This window comes from Amia ocellicauda, chromosome 22 (assembly GCF_036373705.1).
Source record: "Amia ocellicauda isolate fAmiCal2 chromosome 22, fAmiCal2.hap1, whole genome shotgun sequence".
Lineage (NCBI taxonomy): Eukaryota > Metazoa > Chordata > Actinopteri > Amiiformes > Amiidae > Amia > Amia ocellicauda.
The window spans coordinates 739,314-758,822 of NC_089871.1; the positions used below are offsets into that span (position 1 = coordinate 739,314).

The following is a 19,509-nucleotide window of genomic DNA, read 5'->3' on the forward strand; positions in this document are numbered from 1 at the left end:
AATTGAAAAATGGTAAATTTCCAGTTTCCTCGTTTGCAGTTGTGAATGTATAACAATCCACTCAGAGTCTGGTACAGAATCGGTTTTCATATTCGCAGGTAAATGACGGCAAGCCTTAAAGAGAGTTTGTGTGTCTGTGTGTGTCTGTGTCTGTGTGTGTGTGTGTCTGTGTGTGCGAGCATGCGTGTGCGTGTGTGTGTGTGTCTGTATTAGATTGTTTACCCAGTCCAGTGAGATGAATTGCTGTCTCTGCCCCAGCATGCAGAGTGCCAGCCCCATAAGTGTCTTTGAGAAAACTAAACAAACAATCCCTCATTACTATCTGCGCCTAATAAAAATGTACCACTAATAATAATACCTCACAATCTTCCGCTCAGATTAATGGTTTTTATTTTAAACCTCATATATGATTTCATTGGAATGTATGAAGCCATCGATCTTCAAACGCTGTATAATGACATTTATTGTGTCAAAATTACAGCTCATCAGATGGTATAACAAGCACCAGATGAAATAAAAAGCCAGTGGTAGTGTTTTAAGGGAATATTTATTTCTACATTAAATAGATCATTTGTTTAAAAGATTAGAATCTCAAGCAGCAGACATAACAAAATGTTCTTCCAAATGGTGACATACAGATAAAGAAACAACATAATAATTCGTATTTAATTTTCCCTGACTGTTTGATATAACGAAGCTCTATAATTAAACACAGATGTGTCCCAAAAGAACTGGTTGCCAAATGTCATGTTTTTCACAAAATCAGTTTCTTAAAACAACAAAGAATCTATAAAAGCTTTCTAAAATATATCCATTCACTTCTGGACTTGGATTACATAGACATTTGGAGCAAGTAATCAATACCATAGAAAGCAGAGAGTAATGACATCATATGTGCAGTGAATATATAATATTATAATATATAAAACCTAGGACTGTACTGTTGTTTGTGATTACTTATTGTCAGCAAAATGTGAGTCTGTGTTTTTATCATTTCTTCTGTTTGGGAAGACAAATGTAACAAATGTCAATATGATTTAAAATCAGTAGTGCGTGACTCACACCTGGGGTTTGTGAACAGAACACATTGTAAAAGTTTCAGCTGAACCGCTAATTCAAATTGGACGTCTAATATATATATATATATATATATATATATATATATATATATATTAACTGAAGATGCAGCCTGATGTAAGAAAGGAGGGATTCATTGCCAGGATGTCATCACTCCAGCGAAGATCACTTCTGTAAAAGAAAGGCAACATCAAAATATAGAGAAATAACAGCTGGGTCGTGTTGTACTCTTCTACACAAAATTCGAATTTCTCCCATCGTTGCATTGACCAACACAACCTCTTTGTCAACGCTTCATTTTTGTTTGTTTTATTTAGAGTTTCGTATCATTATTGTAAATGTTCTCGCCAAAGCATCTCCAGCTATCTGTACATATACTGTGTCTGCAGCTGTCTGACTGTCACTGAATCACTGTATTAACCGTTGTGTTTAATTAAGCATAGAGACATAATACATTCAAGTGCAAACAGATACATTGTTTTTCTATACTTTCCTTAAGAGCATCTCAAGTAAATCCCACCAAATTAAAATCTAGTATCCTAAACCTTCTACTGGATTTAGTGACTAGTTTTATAGCACTCTGAACAATAAACAGCTTGGTTATTGCTGGCATTATCAGGATGTCTGCAACTGTTAAGGGGCTTTTCTGAGAGCTTGTTTGTGACAGGTTAACTGGTGAACACCAATGCAATGTCAGTGAAGGGTACTCTAAGCCTGCAATATTGTTGGAGCTTAGAATGATTCACTGCATTGAGTTATCATCTAAAACCCTGTGAAGAGAAGTGTTTCAGTGTTTAACACTTCTCAAGATCAGGCAGCTAAAAAGGAGACAGATATTCCTGTGATCAGTCATTGTTTAAAGTCCTTTCCATGCATCTCTGATTTGCAAAATTTCCAACTGTATGAAACACAGAGGAGGCACATTGGGGGGACACAACTTACTGAATTAATCCTCCTGCTCAACAGGGGTCTGCAAAGAAGAAAAGAAACTCTTAGTCATCATCATCGTGAACATTTGTTCCAGCTATTTAGCTACTGATGATTGGGAGGCAACCATAAAACCCACAGGATTGTTTTATAAAGGAACCAGGTTGACCATCCTTGAATTAAAGCTTTATTTGTCCATGGAAGTGGAGTTGAGCTGAACAGTTTGTTCACCCCAAAGACAAAGTCGCTGTGTATTAAAGCCATCCACAGGCGGTACATGAGCTGCTTCTTGAGTCTCACAGTAAACGTCACAGGATGGCTGTAGCAAAATACTTGTTTTATCACAGAAAATACCTCTCAATGAATCTGACTCGAGTTGGTTTTGTTTGACGTGTTCGCAAATCAGAATCAAGTGCTTTGTGTGGTGGGGGCGGGTCTTCAGTAGAGTTAGCATTTCAGATCACCGGGGAATTAAAGACAATGGAAGACTGTGGTAATGGCAACAACTTGTTTGGATGCCAAGTCTCCTGCAGTTCAAACTGTTTTCTGTAAGTGACTCCAGTATTTTGTAAAAATCACAATAAATAGCCTAATACTACTGTGACATATTTATACACAGTTTTTATCGGAGGTGGGGACGTGTGCTCCGATGCGCAGGGTCTTTGACAAATGACAGACTCTTGATGTGACAGTAATTGTGAACCTGGAATAAGAAATGGGAATAAACACAAGGCTCTTTATCTTACTTTGGCACTTGGCAGAACCGCTTGCTCGGGCTCCTGCTGCATCCTGTCACCGGGAATCACCTGCAAGGAACAGAGCAGTTCTGTGTTGAGAGACAGATTTGAAAGACTTGAGCAGCACAATCCTGACTGCAGGTTGTTACAGGATTATCTTACAGTGGGGATAACCTGGTGGTGCTGCTTCGGGAAGAGTTCGGCTGGAGGCGGAACCTGTGGAGAGAAAAACATGGGGAATATTGAAGCTAATGGGGATTAGTCACTTCCTGCCTCATTATCTGTGTGAGAGAGACGAACAGGTGTGCCTTTAAGACCTGGCTCCACATGGGTATGAGCAGCAAAGTCCTACACTGTACAATATTTATACAAAACACAAAACAGGATGTGTGTCGTGGAGGTAAAACTCTGGCATTCCTTTTTGCACAGAGCTCATGAACTGTTTAACCACAAGGGCCAATAAAATGACCACCAGTCACACAGCCCACCCCAGGGTGGAGAGATTTAAAGACCGATCGAAGCAATTCAAACCTGAACAGTCCGTGAAATAATTAAAGTTTGGATTCAAGAACAGCTGATGTGAAGCGGCAGGCTTTTAATTCCTGCCCACACTGCTGTTGAATTTTTAGTTTTCCAGACACGTTTTGGGAAACCTGCCAACATTTTTAAAGTAGAACTATTAACTTAGTCTAAAGAGGGTGAACTTGACCTACTCGGAAATGTAATGGAAAATGTAAATACAAATGGAAATGTTTAGGACTCATTTATGGAGAGTCGATGTCCATTTTATCTGCCGACAAGCCCTTGAGTTTAAGAAATCCTCGACAGACAGAAACCGGTTATAGTTATCGTTATTGCAAGGAAAAGTTAGATGCATTAAAAGTTCTATATGACTTTTTGCTCCTCTGGAAAAGGGAAAATGCTACTGAGAACCATTCCCCAAACTGGTAGCCAGGAAGTGTTCAGGGGTTGCCAATTAGAGCCAGACCGGTGTGAAATGTTCCTCTTATGGGGCACTCATACTGTTCCCCTTTCCCTGTTCCCCTCCGTCAGAAGCGAGGAGTTGTTTTACAAGCCAGATTGTGCCGGGAACGTTTTTGAAGGAAATCAAAGGCCAAACAACAGAGGAAGGCAACGAGGGAAGGCATTCAATTAAGAAGAAAACAGTTCCCTCTCAGGCTCCCGCACGATATACCTCATGTTTGTTCTTCAATAAAAGCGAATTCTTAAATGGCAGGAAAGCTGTCGAGATGATTATCGTACATCGGCGACGCCACTGATTTAACTACAGCGGGTAATTTATGAAAGAAGGGAACACCAGCCGAGAAGACAAAGTCAACAGATCAATGTGTAGGAACTTTACTTTCTCTACACCATCATAAAAGGATTAATGAGAGAATAGAGGACCTCCTGCCGCAGATGAGAAGATTGCTTCCTCACGTTCGGGCTCTGAGAATTGAGCTGCTCCGGCGTCGCGGGGGCTGTGTTAGCGAACGGGAACATCTGTGCAGAACAAAGGGAGAGTGAAACACTGCCGACATCGAGCTATTTTCCTTATGCTACCCTGGAACCAGTAGCGTCAATATTTCAAAAGTGTTTAATCTGTTTCTGTCTTATTGTAATTGTTTGTGATTGTTAGTTGTGTTTCTTTAAGTTTGGGGGTAAAATATAGGAAGGTGTGTGTAGGGGGGAGTAAAGAACATGTTGTGTCGATAGAAGTGAGTGCCTCTGCGGTGCACCACCCAGACAGAGGGATTTACTTTCATTTCCTTTTATCATGTGCAGTTTAATCCCTGAAGATGGTCTGTTCTTGCCTTTGATAGAGATATCTGCACTAATGGAGCATCGGGGGAGTGTTGCAGTCTCTGTGAGTCTACTGTCAGGCTGCTGCTTGAAATGCCTGCACCTATCTTGGCAGCCCGGTCAGGGACTAAGCCACACATGTCAGCCGTGTCACCGTGAGCATACGGTCAGCTCAGGTCATCAGAGTACCTTTACCTCCTCACTTTTCTTTTTTCTTACCGGGTTCTCTGGTCTGTATGAAAACGGGTACAGCTGCAGAGAAACAATCGGAAGCATTAGAGAACATGGTTTATAATATTTATTTAATCGCTGCTGTGTAGTGTTTAGCGCAGGGATGCAATCTATTGACACTCAGGGGCAACGGTAGGGTATGGCTTGGTTGGGTTACAGCCCCACCAAGAATCGTGTTAGCCCCACCTTAGCCCCACCATGGAACAACCAAGAATATCACAGAGCAGAAGCAGTGCCAGCCAGTTCCATTTGCCGCACTGCGTCACTGCTGCGTGAAATTGGCGGGCGTTGGCACGCCGTGTAGTCTGAGCCAAATTAGCTAACGTTAGCTAACGCTAGCTAGCTAAGTAATTTGGGAAATTGTAACATTGCAAAGGATTGTGCTCCTTTGAAAATGTAAATGATGAGTTTGAATATATTTGAAATAACAGGGTCGATTTGTCGCATTTTGTGTGGCCTGGGCAGCCACCTGATGTGCTCCGTTAACTACTGTATCTCTCTCTCGCTCTGTGTGTCTCTCTCTTACTTTCTCTGTGTGTGTGAGGAGTGTGACGCGTGATGTACAATGCGTTTTGTTTGCCAGACAACGTGAACGAGTTGAAATAGCACGAATAATTTTGCCTAAACTCAGTAGTAGTGACCGTCCACATCTGTTGCTCTCGATGTAATTTTGCGTGTGACAAAGGAGTCAATCATGTAACCCATCGGTTTCCATACTGTGGTACACGTATCCAAAAATGCGGTCTTGGTACTCCGACGAATACCCCCCCTCCCCCGATCTCACCGTATTTCACCGTCAGCCCACTTCCCCCCCCACACACTATTTTACCCCCCCCCCCCCGCCAAAATCTGGGTGACAAGGGGGTCCCTGGGGTCAAACAGTTTGGGAACCCCAGATCTAACCCATAGCAGCCTAATGTATGGTATTTATAGCTACTGGGAAGGGGGCTATTCCATTGTGTGTGTATTCACATTGAAATTCAGACATTGATTTGAGCCAAACCGCTGTATGGATGAGCCCCACCATAGTACTCTGCTGTGACCAATGTTGACACTGGGAACATCCCTGACATGCTAGTGACTGATGTCTGTGTTGTTCAATAGTGTTCAATGAATTAGTGTGAAATCTCTATACAGTATCACATTTTAAACTAAAATATTTTAATTATTTATTAATTATTATTCATTATTTTAATTATTTAGGCTAATAAATGGCTGTATCTGTAAGAAAATAAAATATCACAAAAAATGAAATTTGAAATTTGCTCAAGCTAAGTATTAATTGGGGCAAATCTCTTCCAAATGTCAGCATTGTGCTGCAAATGCATTATTGTATTAAGGACCTTAAGGATTCTAGACTTTTTCATTTAAGGTTCATCAAAACTTTTTTAATATATTCGCTATTCGCTAACTATTTACGCGGTCCGCCCACGTGTTCAAATCAGATATTGCTGGTTCTAAGGGACTGAAAAAATGAGAGACAACAACGAGATGACTCACCACTTCCAGACTGCGCGCTCCGGCCGGCTGGGGAATCTTGCGTTTCAAAAATCCTTGAGAAGGAATCTAGCAAACAAACAAAAAACACAAACTGATCAACACAGCAGTGACTGGGAATGACTCTCTCTGGAGGTAACCCAAGTGGTTCTCTTGTATAATTTAATACACAGAGGTCTTTAAATCATTAAATGTGTAGCACAGTAGTCTGCCAATGTTACTAGAACACACAACTGTCAGGCATTGCACTGCTCACACAAAACAGTATTAATTTGCTTTAATATTTCTCTGACATTCATTCAAAATCAAAAGAAAAGCTTTGAATATATATATATTCTGTGATTTACATATTTGAAAAGCCACATGCAAGGAAATATGCCCATAACATTATTACACGTGTGTGAAACACTGTGAAAAAGTAAAACAGGCAAATCATTGGCTTCATAAATGTATGTAAATAGTGTAAATGTCTTACTGATGGATGGAGTCCTTGTTGTTGGTTCGGGAATCCGTATCCATACAACTGTACAATAGAAAGGATAAGTCAGAACTGTGGGAAGGTCTTCCAGTCATATATCTCTGTTAGATGTTTCAACCATCAACTTTCCCTTATTTATGGGGATTATTTTTGTCCCTTTCCCTTTTGTATTAATCCCACAATTTCCTTTCACAAGATTGATTCTGTTCTACGGCATCATTAAGATGATCTGTCTGTGACTTAAGAACATATTTCCAGATGTTGTTTTTCTATCTCCTGTGAAGGACAAGGTCACAAGGGAAGATGGGTCAGATTCCAAACCAGCGCAGCGCATTATGAAACAATACACAAACCAAACCCAATGATCGGGGCTCAGAATCTGTCAGGAGAACAAGAATACACAAAGTGAAACAATCGAGAATCTCACAATCTCCACACTGGCGTGGCCCACGGCTCCCGGCGCCATCGGGGGGGCGGCGGCGGCGGCGGCGGCGGCGGCGGCCGGGGGGGCGGGGGCATCATTCTGCTGCAGGGACACAAGAACCAGTGTTGAAGTTTTAGTTTGGGTTGTGTTAAATATTTCCTTTGTCCTACTTTCTCAGCCCTCCTCTAGGCCTTCGTGGGGCTGCTACTGTCACCATCACAGACTTGATGGCTCTTCAACCAGCTTTACAGCATCCATTAGGCTGCTTTATGGATCTCTGAGGAGCGGCAGAGATGGCACTCAGCATGTTTTACTCTGTGCACTGACGGCGGCACCGATCCCAAGACGCGTCGCTAGAAGAGCCAGAGCTGCGATCCGTCACTCGGCTGTCAGTGAGCGCATTGTAAAACCATAATGGGCATCTGCGTTATTCCTCCTTTAGGACAGTTACAGTTCAGCAGATGCAGGTCTTCAATAAAATGATGGGGCAATTAAGATTAGGTTGGCTTACCATCCCATGCTGCTGAGGGTATCCGTATGCCTGTCCTGGGAACGCATAGGGGTACAGCTGTGTGATGGAAGAGACAGACTGTCAGCACACATTTTCATTAGTGTTGTTCTCAAACAGCTCCACAGCACTTGTGTTTCTACAGGTTCACTTGGGTTGTGTGTTCATAGAGGAACCCAGGTGGAGAACCGCAGTTCCTGAAGGCTGAGGTTGTCAATATTTGCCAAAGGGTTCTGACCATTTTAAAAAAACGAAAGAAATAAATGATTGATCATTACTCTGTACAAAAAATTACTCTGTACTTGTGTTTGTTAATGTTCAGGTGTACCAGTCTACCGTGTTTTCCATGCCTCAATTCTTTAATGGAATTAAATAAAGGTTTCTTGTATTGGTGCAGAAAATGCAAGAAGTCTACTATTGTTTTTTCTACTGAGTATTAATAAATCATGGCTTTCAGGGTTCAAAGTCACAGTCAACTTGTGTGTCTTTCCTGGGATCAGTTTTATACACTGTAGTGCTGATGGATCAAATTGAATCCAGAGCTCGTAATGCAATGGATTGGGACTGGGTTCTCCACCAAACTCCCCTCATGAGCTCCGGGAATACGTTTCAGGATTCGTTTCTACAGATTCACGTCAATCCCCTCTGGATTCTCTGAAAGGCAGTTTAAAAGCAAACTGCAAATTACAGATTGCATTCCCAGTGGCTGACAGGAGCAAGTGATTGAAACTGAAGCTTAATCTACCAGCACAACAGCCCGTTTGTAGTGAAGCATATAGCCTCACTTCAACCGAGCAGTTACGGTACAATCTTTTCAGACAGAGTGTCATCACAAGGTTGGCAGAGTGAAAATACATAAATAAAGATGTGTTGTCTCTCCGAGTCTCTCAACACGACTGAAACACAGTTTAAACAGTAACAGCACTATAGCACCCATGAAAGAGTCCTGTCCAGTTCTGTTTCTACATGTGAACATACTTCTATTTAGACTTCTTCTCTACATTTCAGATCAAGGAACCGATAAGTAAATAAATCTGTTAAAAAATATGAAATCTTACTTGCAAGTGCACAGGGGGCTGATCAGCCATAGATATAAAAGTTACACTATGCAGTCAATGTTACATGATTTGCAAAAATGTCTTAGCATGGTAAACACTTCAGTCATGTATAAACCTGCTTAACTCCAGCTGTCAGCACTGCCTGAGTATGACATTTTCCAGTGCCGAAATCACTTCTGAAGCACGAACTCTGCTACTATAAATAAATTACAATTCTGGATATATTATTTACTGCTTTTGAATTGAGGTTTGTGATTAAAGCAATGCTTGCCAGGTGACAAGACATAAACGTTTCAGCAGCAACGTGGGACTGGGTGCCAAGCTGAACGCTGAATCACCAACGGTCTATCTCTGATGTGACGCTTTCTATCACAGTCGTCTTTAAAAAAATGAAAACATGAACAGTGTCCTCTTTTAATATTGAATTGGCTTCAAAGGCGCAGTTTGAGGAATGGCAGCTAGAGGCTTTTATTGGACCTTCACCAAATTCCACAGATTACATTCACAACATTAGACACAAACAATCAACTGGCATTAAAAACTGCAGGTCAGGGTCTGTTTCCAAACTGCTGTCTTTACAAGAAATCCTGCTTTGATTTGAACACATATCCTTCATACTCTAGTGTATATCTTTCTTAATTAGTCAGGCTTTGTAGCATATAAATGGGGGGTGGGGGGGTCTTACCATTTCGATGCTCACATGACCCGGGTGCTGAGGCATCTGCTGAGAGGGGTTCTGGGTATTCTATCAAATCAAAACAGATACATTTAGGACATCAGAGCAGGTAACTGATGAACTACAGCAGAGATTTCCATCAGACGTCTGTCAGTAGGAATTACAATCTAGTATTCAACGACACACGACAACTGGTTTAGTTTTGTTCTGCGTTTGTTTGTCTTCAAATCTCTTAAGAGCTGAGAACATACTGCCATGAAACTATCATGACGAACTGATCAGCAGATTCCTCAGCATTGCTTTTCCGTTAAACAGCTCAAAACCACGGCTTGTGCCACCCATCACAGCCAGCCAAGCATTTAATATAATTAAAGGGTAATTGACTAACAGAGAGCCAGGCCATTGCTCACAACTTCAAGCGCTCTCATCACAATTAGTCTAGCTGTCCCGGCCAGCTGCATATTCCCCCAACGCACGAGTTGCTGCTTCCTCACTGTCGCACTTTCTCCCCGTATTGTGTTAGTGTAACTCCCCTGCTGCGACGCAATTGCACCTCCGTTTGATTTAATGTATTTCTGTATTTTAGAAACAGACATTCAGGGTCACCTGGTGAAGCAGCGGCGCAGTACCAAAGGGACTTGCAATAATACACTATTGTTGTACAGTTAAGACAGTCAGTTCTTTTAAAATGTAGTTTTCTTCAGACCTATATTTAAAATAAATTTTGTCTCCAGCTTGTACTTAACCTGTTCTCTTTCTCATAACCAGCGTGTGAAATGTACTATATTAGTGACTCATCAAGAGCAGCGCAAAGTGACTGCCCTCAAAGTCTGCCTAACTTGATTGTAAGTTTGCAACAATAAACACACAATTCCTGGGATTAAAAAGCCTAACAAGCCACTAAACTTTCAACCGTCCTCTCAGGTCAGTGATGTTTGAAACAAAACGGTAGAGGTTGTTTCATGTGGCCTGGGTTGCCATATTAAATACTCACTGGGATCCCGAACTGCTGCCCTGTGAAGCCATAAGGCATGAGCTGTATGGGAAAATAAAATAAACATGTATCAAACGTCTTTAATACAAGTCAGGAAAAGCTACACTGACAGAGTAACAGAGGTAGCGATTCATCAAGGTTCGTCTCGTGGCCCCAGTGTGAGACACTCAGAGATGTTCTCGTGTTTTTATTTCTCTGTATGAAATATCTTTATCTTAAAGCCCTTTTCTAAACTGTCAGAGGATTTATGATCACGTCTGATGATTCATAAAAACTCAAATGTTTTTATTAATCATGTGGGAAAAACTATACATCTCAAAGACATGAAAAGTGACATCTTTAAAGGACTGTTATAATGAAATTGCAAGTTAACACAACTGAGAGCCGGCCTCTGTGCATCGCAAAACTCTAATTCCTCCTTCAGGCGCTTCTCTGAGCGATGTAACCGGTCTCTGGTTGGCTAACCAATGGATTACAGGTTGTCTGAGGTATGAAGTGAAGCAGGATGTATTTCTGTAAAGACGGGCTTACGATTTCAATGCTAGCAGGCCCAGCTGGGTCTTGTTGGGGTGTCTGTTCAGCAGCAGGATCGGGATTATTGTGCTGTGAGAGAAAATGAAGAACAAAACGAGTCATGAATCATTCAGAGGATTCTTCAAAGCAGACAAGTCAACGGCACTGAACGCTCCCCTCCACTTTCACTCATTGTATCTGTGTTATAGGCTGGACATAGTTAATTTCTATGATGTATATATTAGTAGTAGTATTAATAGTAGTAGCACTTATATATGTAATAAATATATTGATTACCGACTAATATATTTGACTACTGTATATGTTCGGTGTGGGTGATACAGTGTGCAAACATTGCACCTTTTGCAAGCAATGAAGCATGTTTGTTATTCAAGAAAAACAAGTTGAATACCTACTGGGATGTACTATTGAATTACTGTTACTGTTATTTACAGCTGCTGCAGTAGTCACGTTAAGGACTGATTGTTTAATTTCAAATTTGTTTTGCTGTTTCTAGTAAATCCAGCCCAGAGCAGCCAGTGTCTGGTGAGAATAATGGACTTCTGGAGATGTTAAGGCTTTACACCCCTCCTTCGCAATCAGAAAGTAAAGAGAAACAAACAAACACATAAAAAGCCTACAACCTCGTTGCTCGCTGCTCCGGGCGCCTGCAGCTTCTTCTGTTTGATGTACCCTTGGTTGGGAAACATCTAGAAGAGAGAAGACGAGAGACCCCGGTGGCATGAGGAGCCCCAGTCTATCAGACTCCTGTCCTCTCCTCCATCACACTGACACTCAAATGGCCGTGCTGGGTTTCCTGTAACCCTCTCTGTTGAATTACATCCTGAGGCATGATTTATTAGCCTTGTGTGATTTAATATTAGGCCATTTGATTGTTTATTTATTCTACATCCTGTCCTTTTGCTATGTGCTCATGTTTCACGGCCTGTTGAAGAGAGAGCTCATAATGCATAGAAACAGATTATATTTAAAGTCACACACATCACCGCTATCGAATGATGCACAATAATACTTCAAGACACAGTTGATATTACGTGATGCTGATCAGAGTGTTTCTCCTGTCTACAGGCCTATCTCTGTCCTCAGCGGCACTGAAGCCAGACGCGTGAACTCACCTGTCCCATCTGCGAGGGGAGACCAGACTGATGGTGGGGGCCTCCATACGGCACCAGCTGGAAGAGGAATGAGATTGGAAAGTTGTGTAAATATAACCGTTGCTCAAGCTCAGCCAGAGATCACAGTTTTGTGTTGCTACATTCCATTAAAATGTGTTCGTTTCTCTGTGTGAAATGTTTTTCTTCGTGTTAAAAACATAAATGACCAATAACACATTTTGATTGCTGAGAAATGATGGTATGGATTTGGTACAAAAGCAGAATGTATTACATTGAATTCCAATTATATTAAAACTGACTGTTCCTTATCCATATGTGCCTGCAGTTAATAATACAGCTTTCCTTAGCAATGTTTTGAATTTGGATTGTATTTACAAGTTCATTTTACTTGTCGTCTGCATCCACAGCCCACTAGATGAACCCCAGCCTCCTGCAGCAAACCCATCTCTTTAAACACATGTCACTGGTGCCGAATCTTCCCCCCCCAATGAAATTGAGAAGTGTCTCGAGGCGACAAAGTAACCGGGTTTGTGAAACATCTGGTAATATTCCAGTTGCTGTACAAGTCTCGACTGCTTCCAAAACAACACAAACCGCCGTCGTACAATTTTATTCAATCTATAGCCTGTCTGTGCCATCCCTATCTCACATGGAAATCAGATTCAGTAATTTAAAAGGGCCGGCGAGTTTCCCTTACATCCAGTTTACATCCACTTTTAATTAAATGTCGATCTAATCTGTTTTTCTTTTGTCTTTCTTTTTTAACCCTCATTTAGCCGTAGCAGGTCACAAAAAGAAATAACACAGTCAGACATTTATTTTTGTGTTGAATTGATTAAAATAAATCTGATTGGAAACTTACAAATTCTATGCTGGCGTGTGCTGGCAGTCCATTTTGCTGGAGAATGTGCTGGAGAATTAAACAGAAAAAAGAGAAGAAAACTGATTTTTGCATGCATTTGGCAAGTGCCAGCACATTGTAGATCACAGTGAAAATGACGATTCATCAAGTTGCCATCTTTTGCATGAAGTAGGTATTTGCTAAAATGTTACGGAAGATTGTCAATTTTTGGTCAGATTTGGGCTGAAAGTTCATGAAAACCTGACGTTTCAGTCTCTCTCTTCCAGATCGGTTGCTGTAATGTTAACAGTTTTAAGCAGAGCTCTGGGGATCAGTGCACTCACTGCTGCGTGCTGTGGCGTCCCAAATGCCTGGCCTTGGAATCCATATGGAAGAAGCTGTAATAGAGAATCACACGACCATTTAAACTTGTCAGTCTCTGATCACACATGGCCTCACAGAAGGAATTTGTTATTTTTAATTGATTTTCAAGATCTAGTTATGTGGCACTACAACCAAAATGAAAACAATTTGTTAAAATCCAAATTAGACTTAGGAATGAAGGTCCATTGACAAGAAAGTTATTTTCAGGATTTTGCAAACAGGAGCAATAAAGTTAGATATTTTGCGTAAATGCGTTTCGGGTGTTTGGGCCCAGAGACCCAGTCAATGTAATCTTTCAAATGAAAATGCACAATTAAATATGAACAAGGTGATGAAATAAACAATGATAACAGAACTTACAATTTCTATACTGGGTGGGCCCGCGGTTTGTTCCTGAGGCGTCTGTTTCAAAATAAAACAAGTCATTTTAATATGAATTACTGAATGTTGTAGTGAAATGCTAAATTTTTCAAATAAAAACATCCCAAGACCCATTATGGTTAAAGGTAATTAACCTTGAACATTGCGCTCAGGAAGAGATGTGCTTTTTCATATGCGCAACAGTTCCTGGAGCTATTTCATTTAACTCCTCCTGAAGGACACTTGTAAAAGCAGGAGTGTTTGTTTATTTGTGTGTTTTGCAGTTGCTCGGGGAGAAGAACAAATGCAGAATCACATGGAGCCCACAGAAAATGTACTAAATTACATAAATAAAAAATGCAGGAACTGATTTTATTCAAAGACTGGAATAAACTTAAATCACCTGCACATTGTTCTGCGGTAACATGGATAATTGCACTCATTCAACAGTAGACAAGTTTCAAATGCTGTTTTAGCATAGAGGTAAAGAAGAACAAAGAGGTAAAACTTACAGGCGCTTGAAGTGTGAGTCCTAGGAAGCAGGTGAACAGAATAATTTCCTTCATTTTGCAAGGAGTATCTGTGAAGAAAAACAATACAAGCTTGGTCGTCCAGTACTTTAAGACACCATAACTCTGTGAAGTGGCAGAAATTGAAATCAGAGGTATATGAAGCTTATTCACTACTCTACAGAGAAACACTATTCTAGTCTTTAATGCTACAATGTATAAAACCAATTTTAGTAATGAACTGATGCAGCAAACACTGTGTCATTTTAGCAAGAGATGTCTAAAGATGAAAGCGTTACCTGATCCGATGCCAGAGATGAGCAGCTGTGTGCAGTACCTGTAAACGCTCGAGTATTTATACCCTCTCAAAGCGTGCGACCAGCCAATCAGCTTCTACACCGAAATGTCTATATTTCAGAGTTAAACAGAGGTTAGGATGTGCAGGGTGACTCCTTCATTAGTCCTACAGGTAAGAGTTACTTTGTGAAAGTGACAAGATTTGGTGCAAGCAAAGTATTGCTCATAGTGAGAAAACGAATAACCCAAGCCTGTCAAATACTACGAACACTGAGATATTCTGTTTATTTATGTATGTATTTTGTGTTTATGTATTTATTTGTTTATTGATTGATTTATTTAAAAGCTGAAGGCGTTCAAGTTGAATGTACAAATTACAGCGTGTGCCTCAGAAATCCCGGTAACCTGACATTATAGTCATCATTTTGTGCACTGTGGTGTTTTTTCTACAGTGTGCACCATGTTATTATTTCCTGCGACTGGACGATTAGCTTCACCTTTAATAGTAGATATCAAACATCGAAGTGTGCAGATACAGTTCTAAATGCCAACTACATGTGCTAAAACAGCAATCCTAGCCCGATATAAATATTATTATTCTCCATGAGCTATGACTGTACCCACCCTATTTTGAAACAGGTGCAAAAGCAAATAGAGTTAAATTATTGCAATGAGAAGAAAATCTGATTATCCGTCTTATATCTATTTTAGTAGACGAGGTTATGTGTTTTATATATCTTTCGTCACAGAATGTGTTTCAAAATTTTCATTTCAAGATGCATTTGAACCACCAAATGTATGGATGTGTCTGGAAAATAAGCATAAAATGTATAAAGGAATCTCCAAGCTAAAACATGCTGATAACATGGACTTGTACCTGTGCTAACAACAAAGAGCAGACGTGTCAAGGATGCCCATGTCCTTGCGAAGGCCCTGAACAGCCCTGAGGAGGATTTAGGGAGGACAGGAGTAGGGGAACACCGTTGGGGACAAACTACTAACACATAACACTTGTTGTATAAAGTATATCAGATGTAGCTTTCCCCTCTGGAGTCAGTCTGGCTCTGTCTGAAATAAACAGCTCAACTGAGAGGTCCTGCAGCTCCTCTGTGTCAAGATTCAAAGGATAATGTCTTACCTTTTTTCTGGCCTGGGAAGCCTTATCAACGCAACTCACATTTGCTGTAGTTGCTGCTGACATTCAAATTCCAGATTGCGTTCAGTGTGATTTAGAAACTTCAGGCCTCCCTCCACGAGGCCAGATTTCATTTTATGCAGCCAGCTATCATGACTTGCTGAGTCAGTGATTTTACAGTGGCCTCGGTGCTTTATGGCCAGCTTCAGGATGCTTTTAGTAGGAAATATGTATGCAGTATTAACTCAGTGACTTGTAAAATCTACTTTTTACAGTCTGTCCCTATATCACTTTCTTAAAGTGACTGTATATTTGCTGCTGCTTGTGACCCGTAATCTGGCATGTGGTGGACTGGTGTACGTGCTGCGCTCTCGGGGTCTGTCTTAAAGCATGTCAAGAAAGGTTTGGTGGTTCCCAAAGGAAGCAAACAATTAATACCTGCTCTGTCAGAAAATGCAAACCAGGAAAGGTCAGATTCTGCTTTCAATCAATGCTGCTTCTTCGTGTATCTTTTTGTTTTGTTTTATCGTCTCTCTTTTTAGTTACAAATCTCAGCTCAGCTTGGACTAAACACTTCATAAGGCAGGGGTTCATGTCTCTCATGAGTTCTGAATCTCCCCTCAGTAGATCTGGTAAATAATAATGTCACACATCTGATGTTGTGCTAGGGTCCAGTGATGTCAATTCTGGACCCTGGTGAATAATCCAACATGTCTAGGAGAATCTTCTTTGTCTGGGTGTCCGTAATAATTTAAATATGTAATTAATTAATTTTATTATCTTTAGATTCATTTATTTCATTTTCAGTCTCCTTTTGTTCAATAGATCGCAGTTTCTTTCAAATGTCCTCCACCCCAGATTTACTCTTCTTTTCGTGTCTTCCATGAAATCTTCAATTGCATTGATTTGTTGACCGAGATAGTCATGAATGGAGGACATCTTCTGATCTAATTCATTCTGAAGTGAATGTTGAGTTCGAATTTAAAGCTGTGGGTCTTTAATATACTACGCAAAATATGATAAAATAATGCATTTATATATAGTATATTGTATATGTGTGTATCACAAGGTATCACTAGGTCAAAAGGAGTCAATGTCCTTGTTGTCACTGTGTTATTGCTTCGATATAATACTGTAGAAGCTAAAAAGTCAAATATCATATGCTTAAAATGCACCAGAAACAGAGGAATCTGAATGATAGGAATGTGGTGCAAGTTGCCCTGTTGCTCTCAGATGTTACACGTCAGTGTTTCCTGAATCCGAATGTGAACAGCCCTCTGGGGGGGTGATGGAACAGTCTTGTAAGTTTACTGAATATTTGCTTTGCCTCAACAAAACTGATTTATTTATTAAATAAACTCCATGTGGCTTTGGCTTACATGTCACATAACTACATAACTCACAAGTCTGTTTATGCGCAGTTGTTTTGAAAGCAGTATTCCTGCCAAAAATAACAGTGTAATTAGAGTGACTTGGTGATTGAACTCTTTTATCACAGCTATTCTGAATGACTAGAAAAATAAACTATTCTCTTCATTAATAGATCTATTATGTACTGCGTACTCTCTCTCTCTCTCTCTCTCTCTGTCTCTCTCTCTCTCTCTCTAGCAATATATGTTTGTACATTTGGTTGTAAAGACATTTAAGCTGCACCTTATCAGTTAATAGCAATTATCTGTAGTTGGTTATAATTCAGAGGAATGGCCAATCGTTGCTTCCGAATAGATTGTTGGCAGTCGACCAGACAGATCTGGTTTATTATCAAAACTATTATCAAACTCGATGTATAATTGTCTAAAGTTGTGTTTGGAACAGGGGTGGCTGATTAACAGTGTTCGCTTGTATTTGTATTAAGGAATTGCACTTTATTGGTCTTTAATAGTCTTTTTAATGTAGGCTATTTTTCTATACGGTTTTAAATGTTAGACCATAATGTTTTTGCCACTCCTGCCCATTGGAGTAAATAAGTTAATATCTTAATAGTCTTTTGTCATTGTTTCAAATATTAGATCAGTCTTTTCTACCACTGTGGGTTATTTGAGAAACACTGGGGTCAGACCCCCACAAACCCCATCCCATGGGGTGAACAGTCACACATGTTGGCCACCAGCCGCTAGGTTTGGACATCCTAGAGCAGGACAGCTCCGTGTCTGTGGGGGACGGGGGCCCAGCGGCTTCAGAGTACCAGGATGAAATCTGTTTGGTACCATTTTTATTTTGAAATGATTTCTTACATCTTAATGATCTTTCCCCAATTAGAAGAGAATTAGTCCTTACATAAGTTAGGTCTTAATGGACTTAATTATAAATATTAATAATTCCCAATAACAATACCCATAATGCACATCATCCAGATATAATCAGTGGATACAATAACCTCTTTCATTGACTCTAGTGCCACAGAAGAGCAGGACTTCAGTATCCAGGTCCTTATGAAATCTGTACTGCATTTCCTTTCTTCTCAGCCAACTTTAAATAGGTTGTGTTCAAAACAAACAATCAGGCTGACTTAAAGGGACAAAGCTGTCTTGCATTTCTGCAGATAAGTTTGTTTACGTGCCTTGCAGATAGGGATTTCATTTCAAAAACAACAAAACACACAACTTTTGATGTTGTACAGAAAGTTGCAAGAAACACTAAAGCTCAGGGGGGAGATTGTGCCTTCTTTGCAAAGAAAGTGAGCTGCACACCACTTTTAGCATCTGTGTTTTATGCATCATGTGGAAATATATATATATATATTTGTTAAAAAGCTCCCTTTCAAGTGAAACACATTGGAGACATTGTTTCCTGTTGAATACACAGAGGCACTGGAGATACAAGCATCTCTGATGTTTCTGTGCCATTTCACGAGTCTTGTTTTCAACAGAAACACTAATGACTGCATCCCAGATTTGCTTTGATAAGCATTGCACTGTATTTCCTCACACCATACAGAGCTGATAGAGCTTAAAAAGAATGCATTCAAAATCTAGAAAAGTAGGTGATATTAATAGTTTTTCTTCTTCCTTCAATTAGTTTTTTCCATCAACTCCCTCTTTTGACTTGAGGTGGAGCTAGACTCAACGCCTCAGAAGAAAATAGGAAGATAAACTATCGGCTGTTCTTAGCAGGTGTCCAGATCTGTGTTGTGTTATTACTTGGTTTAACAGAAAAAGAAAAGGGGGGATGCCATGCAATTAACCTAAATCTCGCAGAGCAATTGCTAATGGGGTTAAGCTGCTGTTTTCCCAGTTTCCACATGTTGTTTAAGAGATCTCTACACTCCAGCAGCTATGTGGGGGAGATGAAAGACTTGCTGAGAACAATGTTCTGTTGTCAGAGTTGAAATGATTATTTTTGTAGTGCGCTAGGACTCGGTGTGGTATGGTAATGTTCACAGCTGATGATCTTCAGCACTCGCTGCTTGGAATGCTGGAGGAATCATTACGATGTGTATTTTTCCAACAAAAAAGCTGAAAAGTGACGTATGTTCAATGCTGTCTGGGATGTGCGGTCGAGATGGGAGCCCCTTTCTCGGCAGGGATCGGGTGGGAGTCCAGGGAGCAAATATATTAAAAAATGGAAAAGATACTGAGCATCGAAGAGCATCACGAGATAAAGCAGCCAACAGAGGGAGGGTCTGCCGGAGTGATGCTTACGAAGGCCTATCGGTAGCTGCGTTAGGCAATTGCGTTCACTCTGGAAACATGCAAAGTCCCGCACCCCTTGGGTAGTATTCTCTACTCGAGCGATAACGCTTCAGTTACTAATCGTGTGTTAAATAATAACTCCACTTGCTTTAAGGGGAGTCTTTGTTTAATTAACCAAAGCTCTCGTTAGAGACCAACTGAGATAAAATTAATTGGAGGATGTTTTAATGGCTTATATTAGCAGCTTTAGCAGTGTTTAGATAAAATGTTATAGAGGAAGGAATAAAATTGT

General features: G+C 40.4%; 1 protein-coding gene across 1 annotated transcript; it reads right to left on the reverse strand.

Annotated features, from left to right (window-relative positions):
* Window positions 1-1,182: 1,182 nt before the first annotated feature.
* Window positions 1,183-14,221, reverse strand: scpp7 (secretory calcium-binding phosphoprotein 7). The gene is made up of 18 exons (XM_066696257.1): window positions 14,157-14,221; window positions 13,645-13,686; window positions 13,245-13,298; window positions 12,922-12,969; window positions 12,060-12,116; window positions 11,568-11,633; window positions 10,942-11,013; window positions 10,411-10,452; window positions 9,426-9,485; window positions 7,686-7,742; window positions 7,178-7,276; window positions 6,276-6,341; window positions 4,764-4,796; window positions 4,149-4,244; window positions 2,904-2,957; window positions 2,751-2,810; window positions 2,020-2,047; window positions 1,183-1,248 (listed from the first exon to the last, which is right to left on the reverse strand). Exons 1-17 carry the CDS (start codon window positions 14,208-14,210, stop codon window positions 2,024-2,026), a joined length of 984 nt encoding a protein of 327 aa, XP_066552354.1. The 5' UTR covers window positions 14,211-14,221; the 3' UTR covers window positions 1,183-1,248; window positions 2,020-2,023.
* Window positions 14,222-19,509: the final 5,288 nt, after the last annotated feature.

Bases quoted from the DNA above. Each gene is read 5' to 3' on its own strand.
- scpp7 (XM_066696257.1), bottom strand. From the start codon at position 14,210: ATGAAGGAAATTATTCTGTTCACCTGCTTCCTAGGACTCACACTTCAA. The intron at 13,687-14,156 runs GTAAGTTTTACC...ATTTTGAAACAG, and splicing joins GACTCACACTTCAAGCGCCT to ACGCCTCAGGAACAAACCGC. The intron at 11,014-11,567 runs GTTGTAGGCTTT...TTTCTCTCACAG, and splicing joins CCGGAGCAGCGAGCAACGAG to CACAATAATCCCGATCCTGC.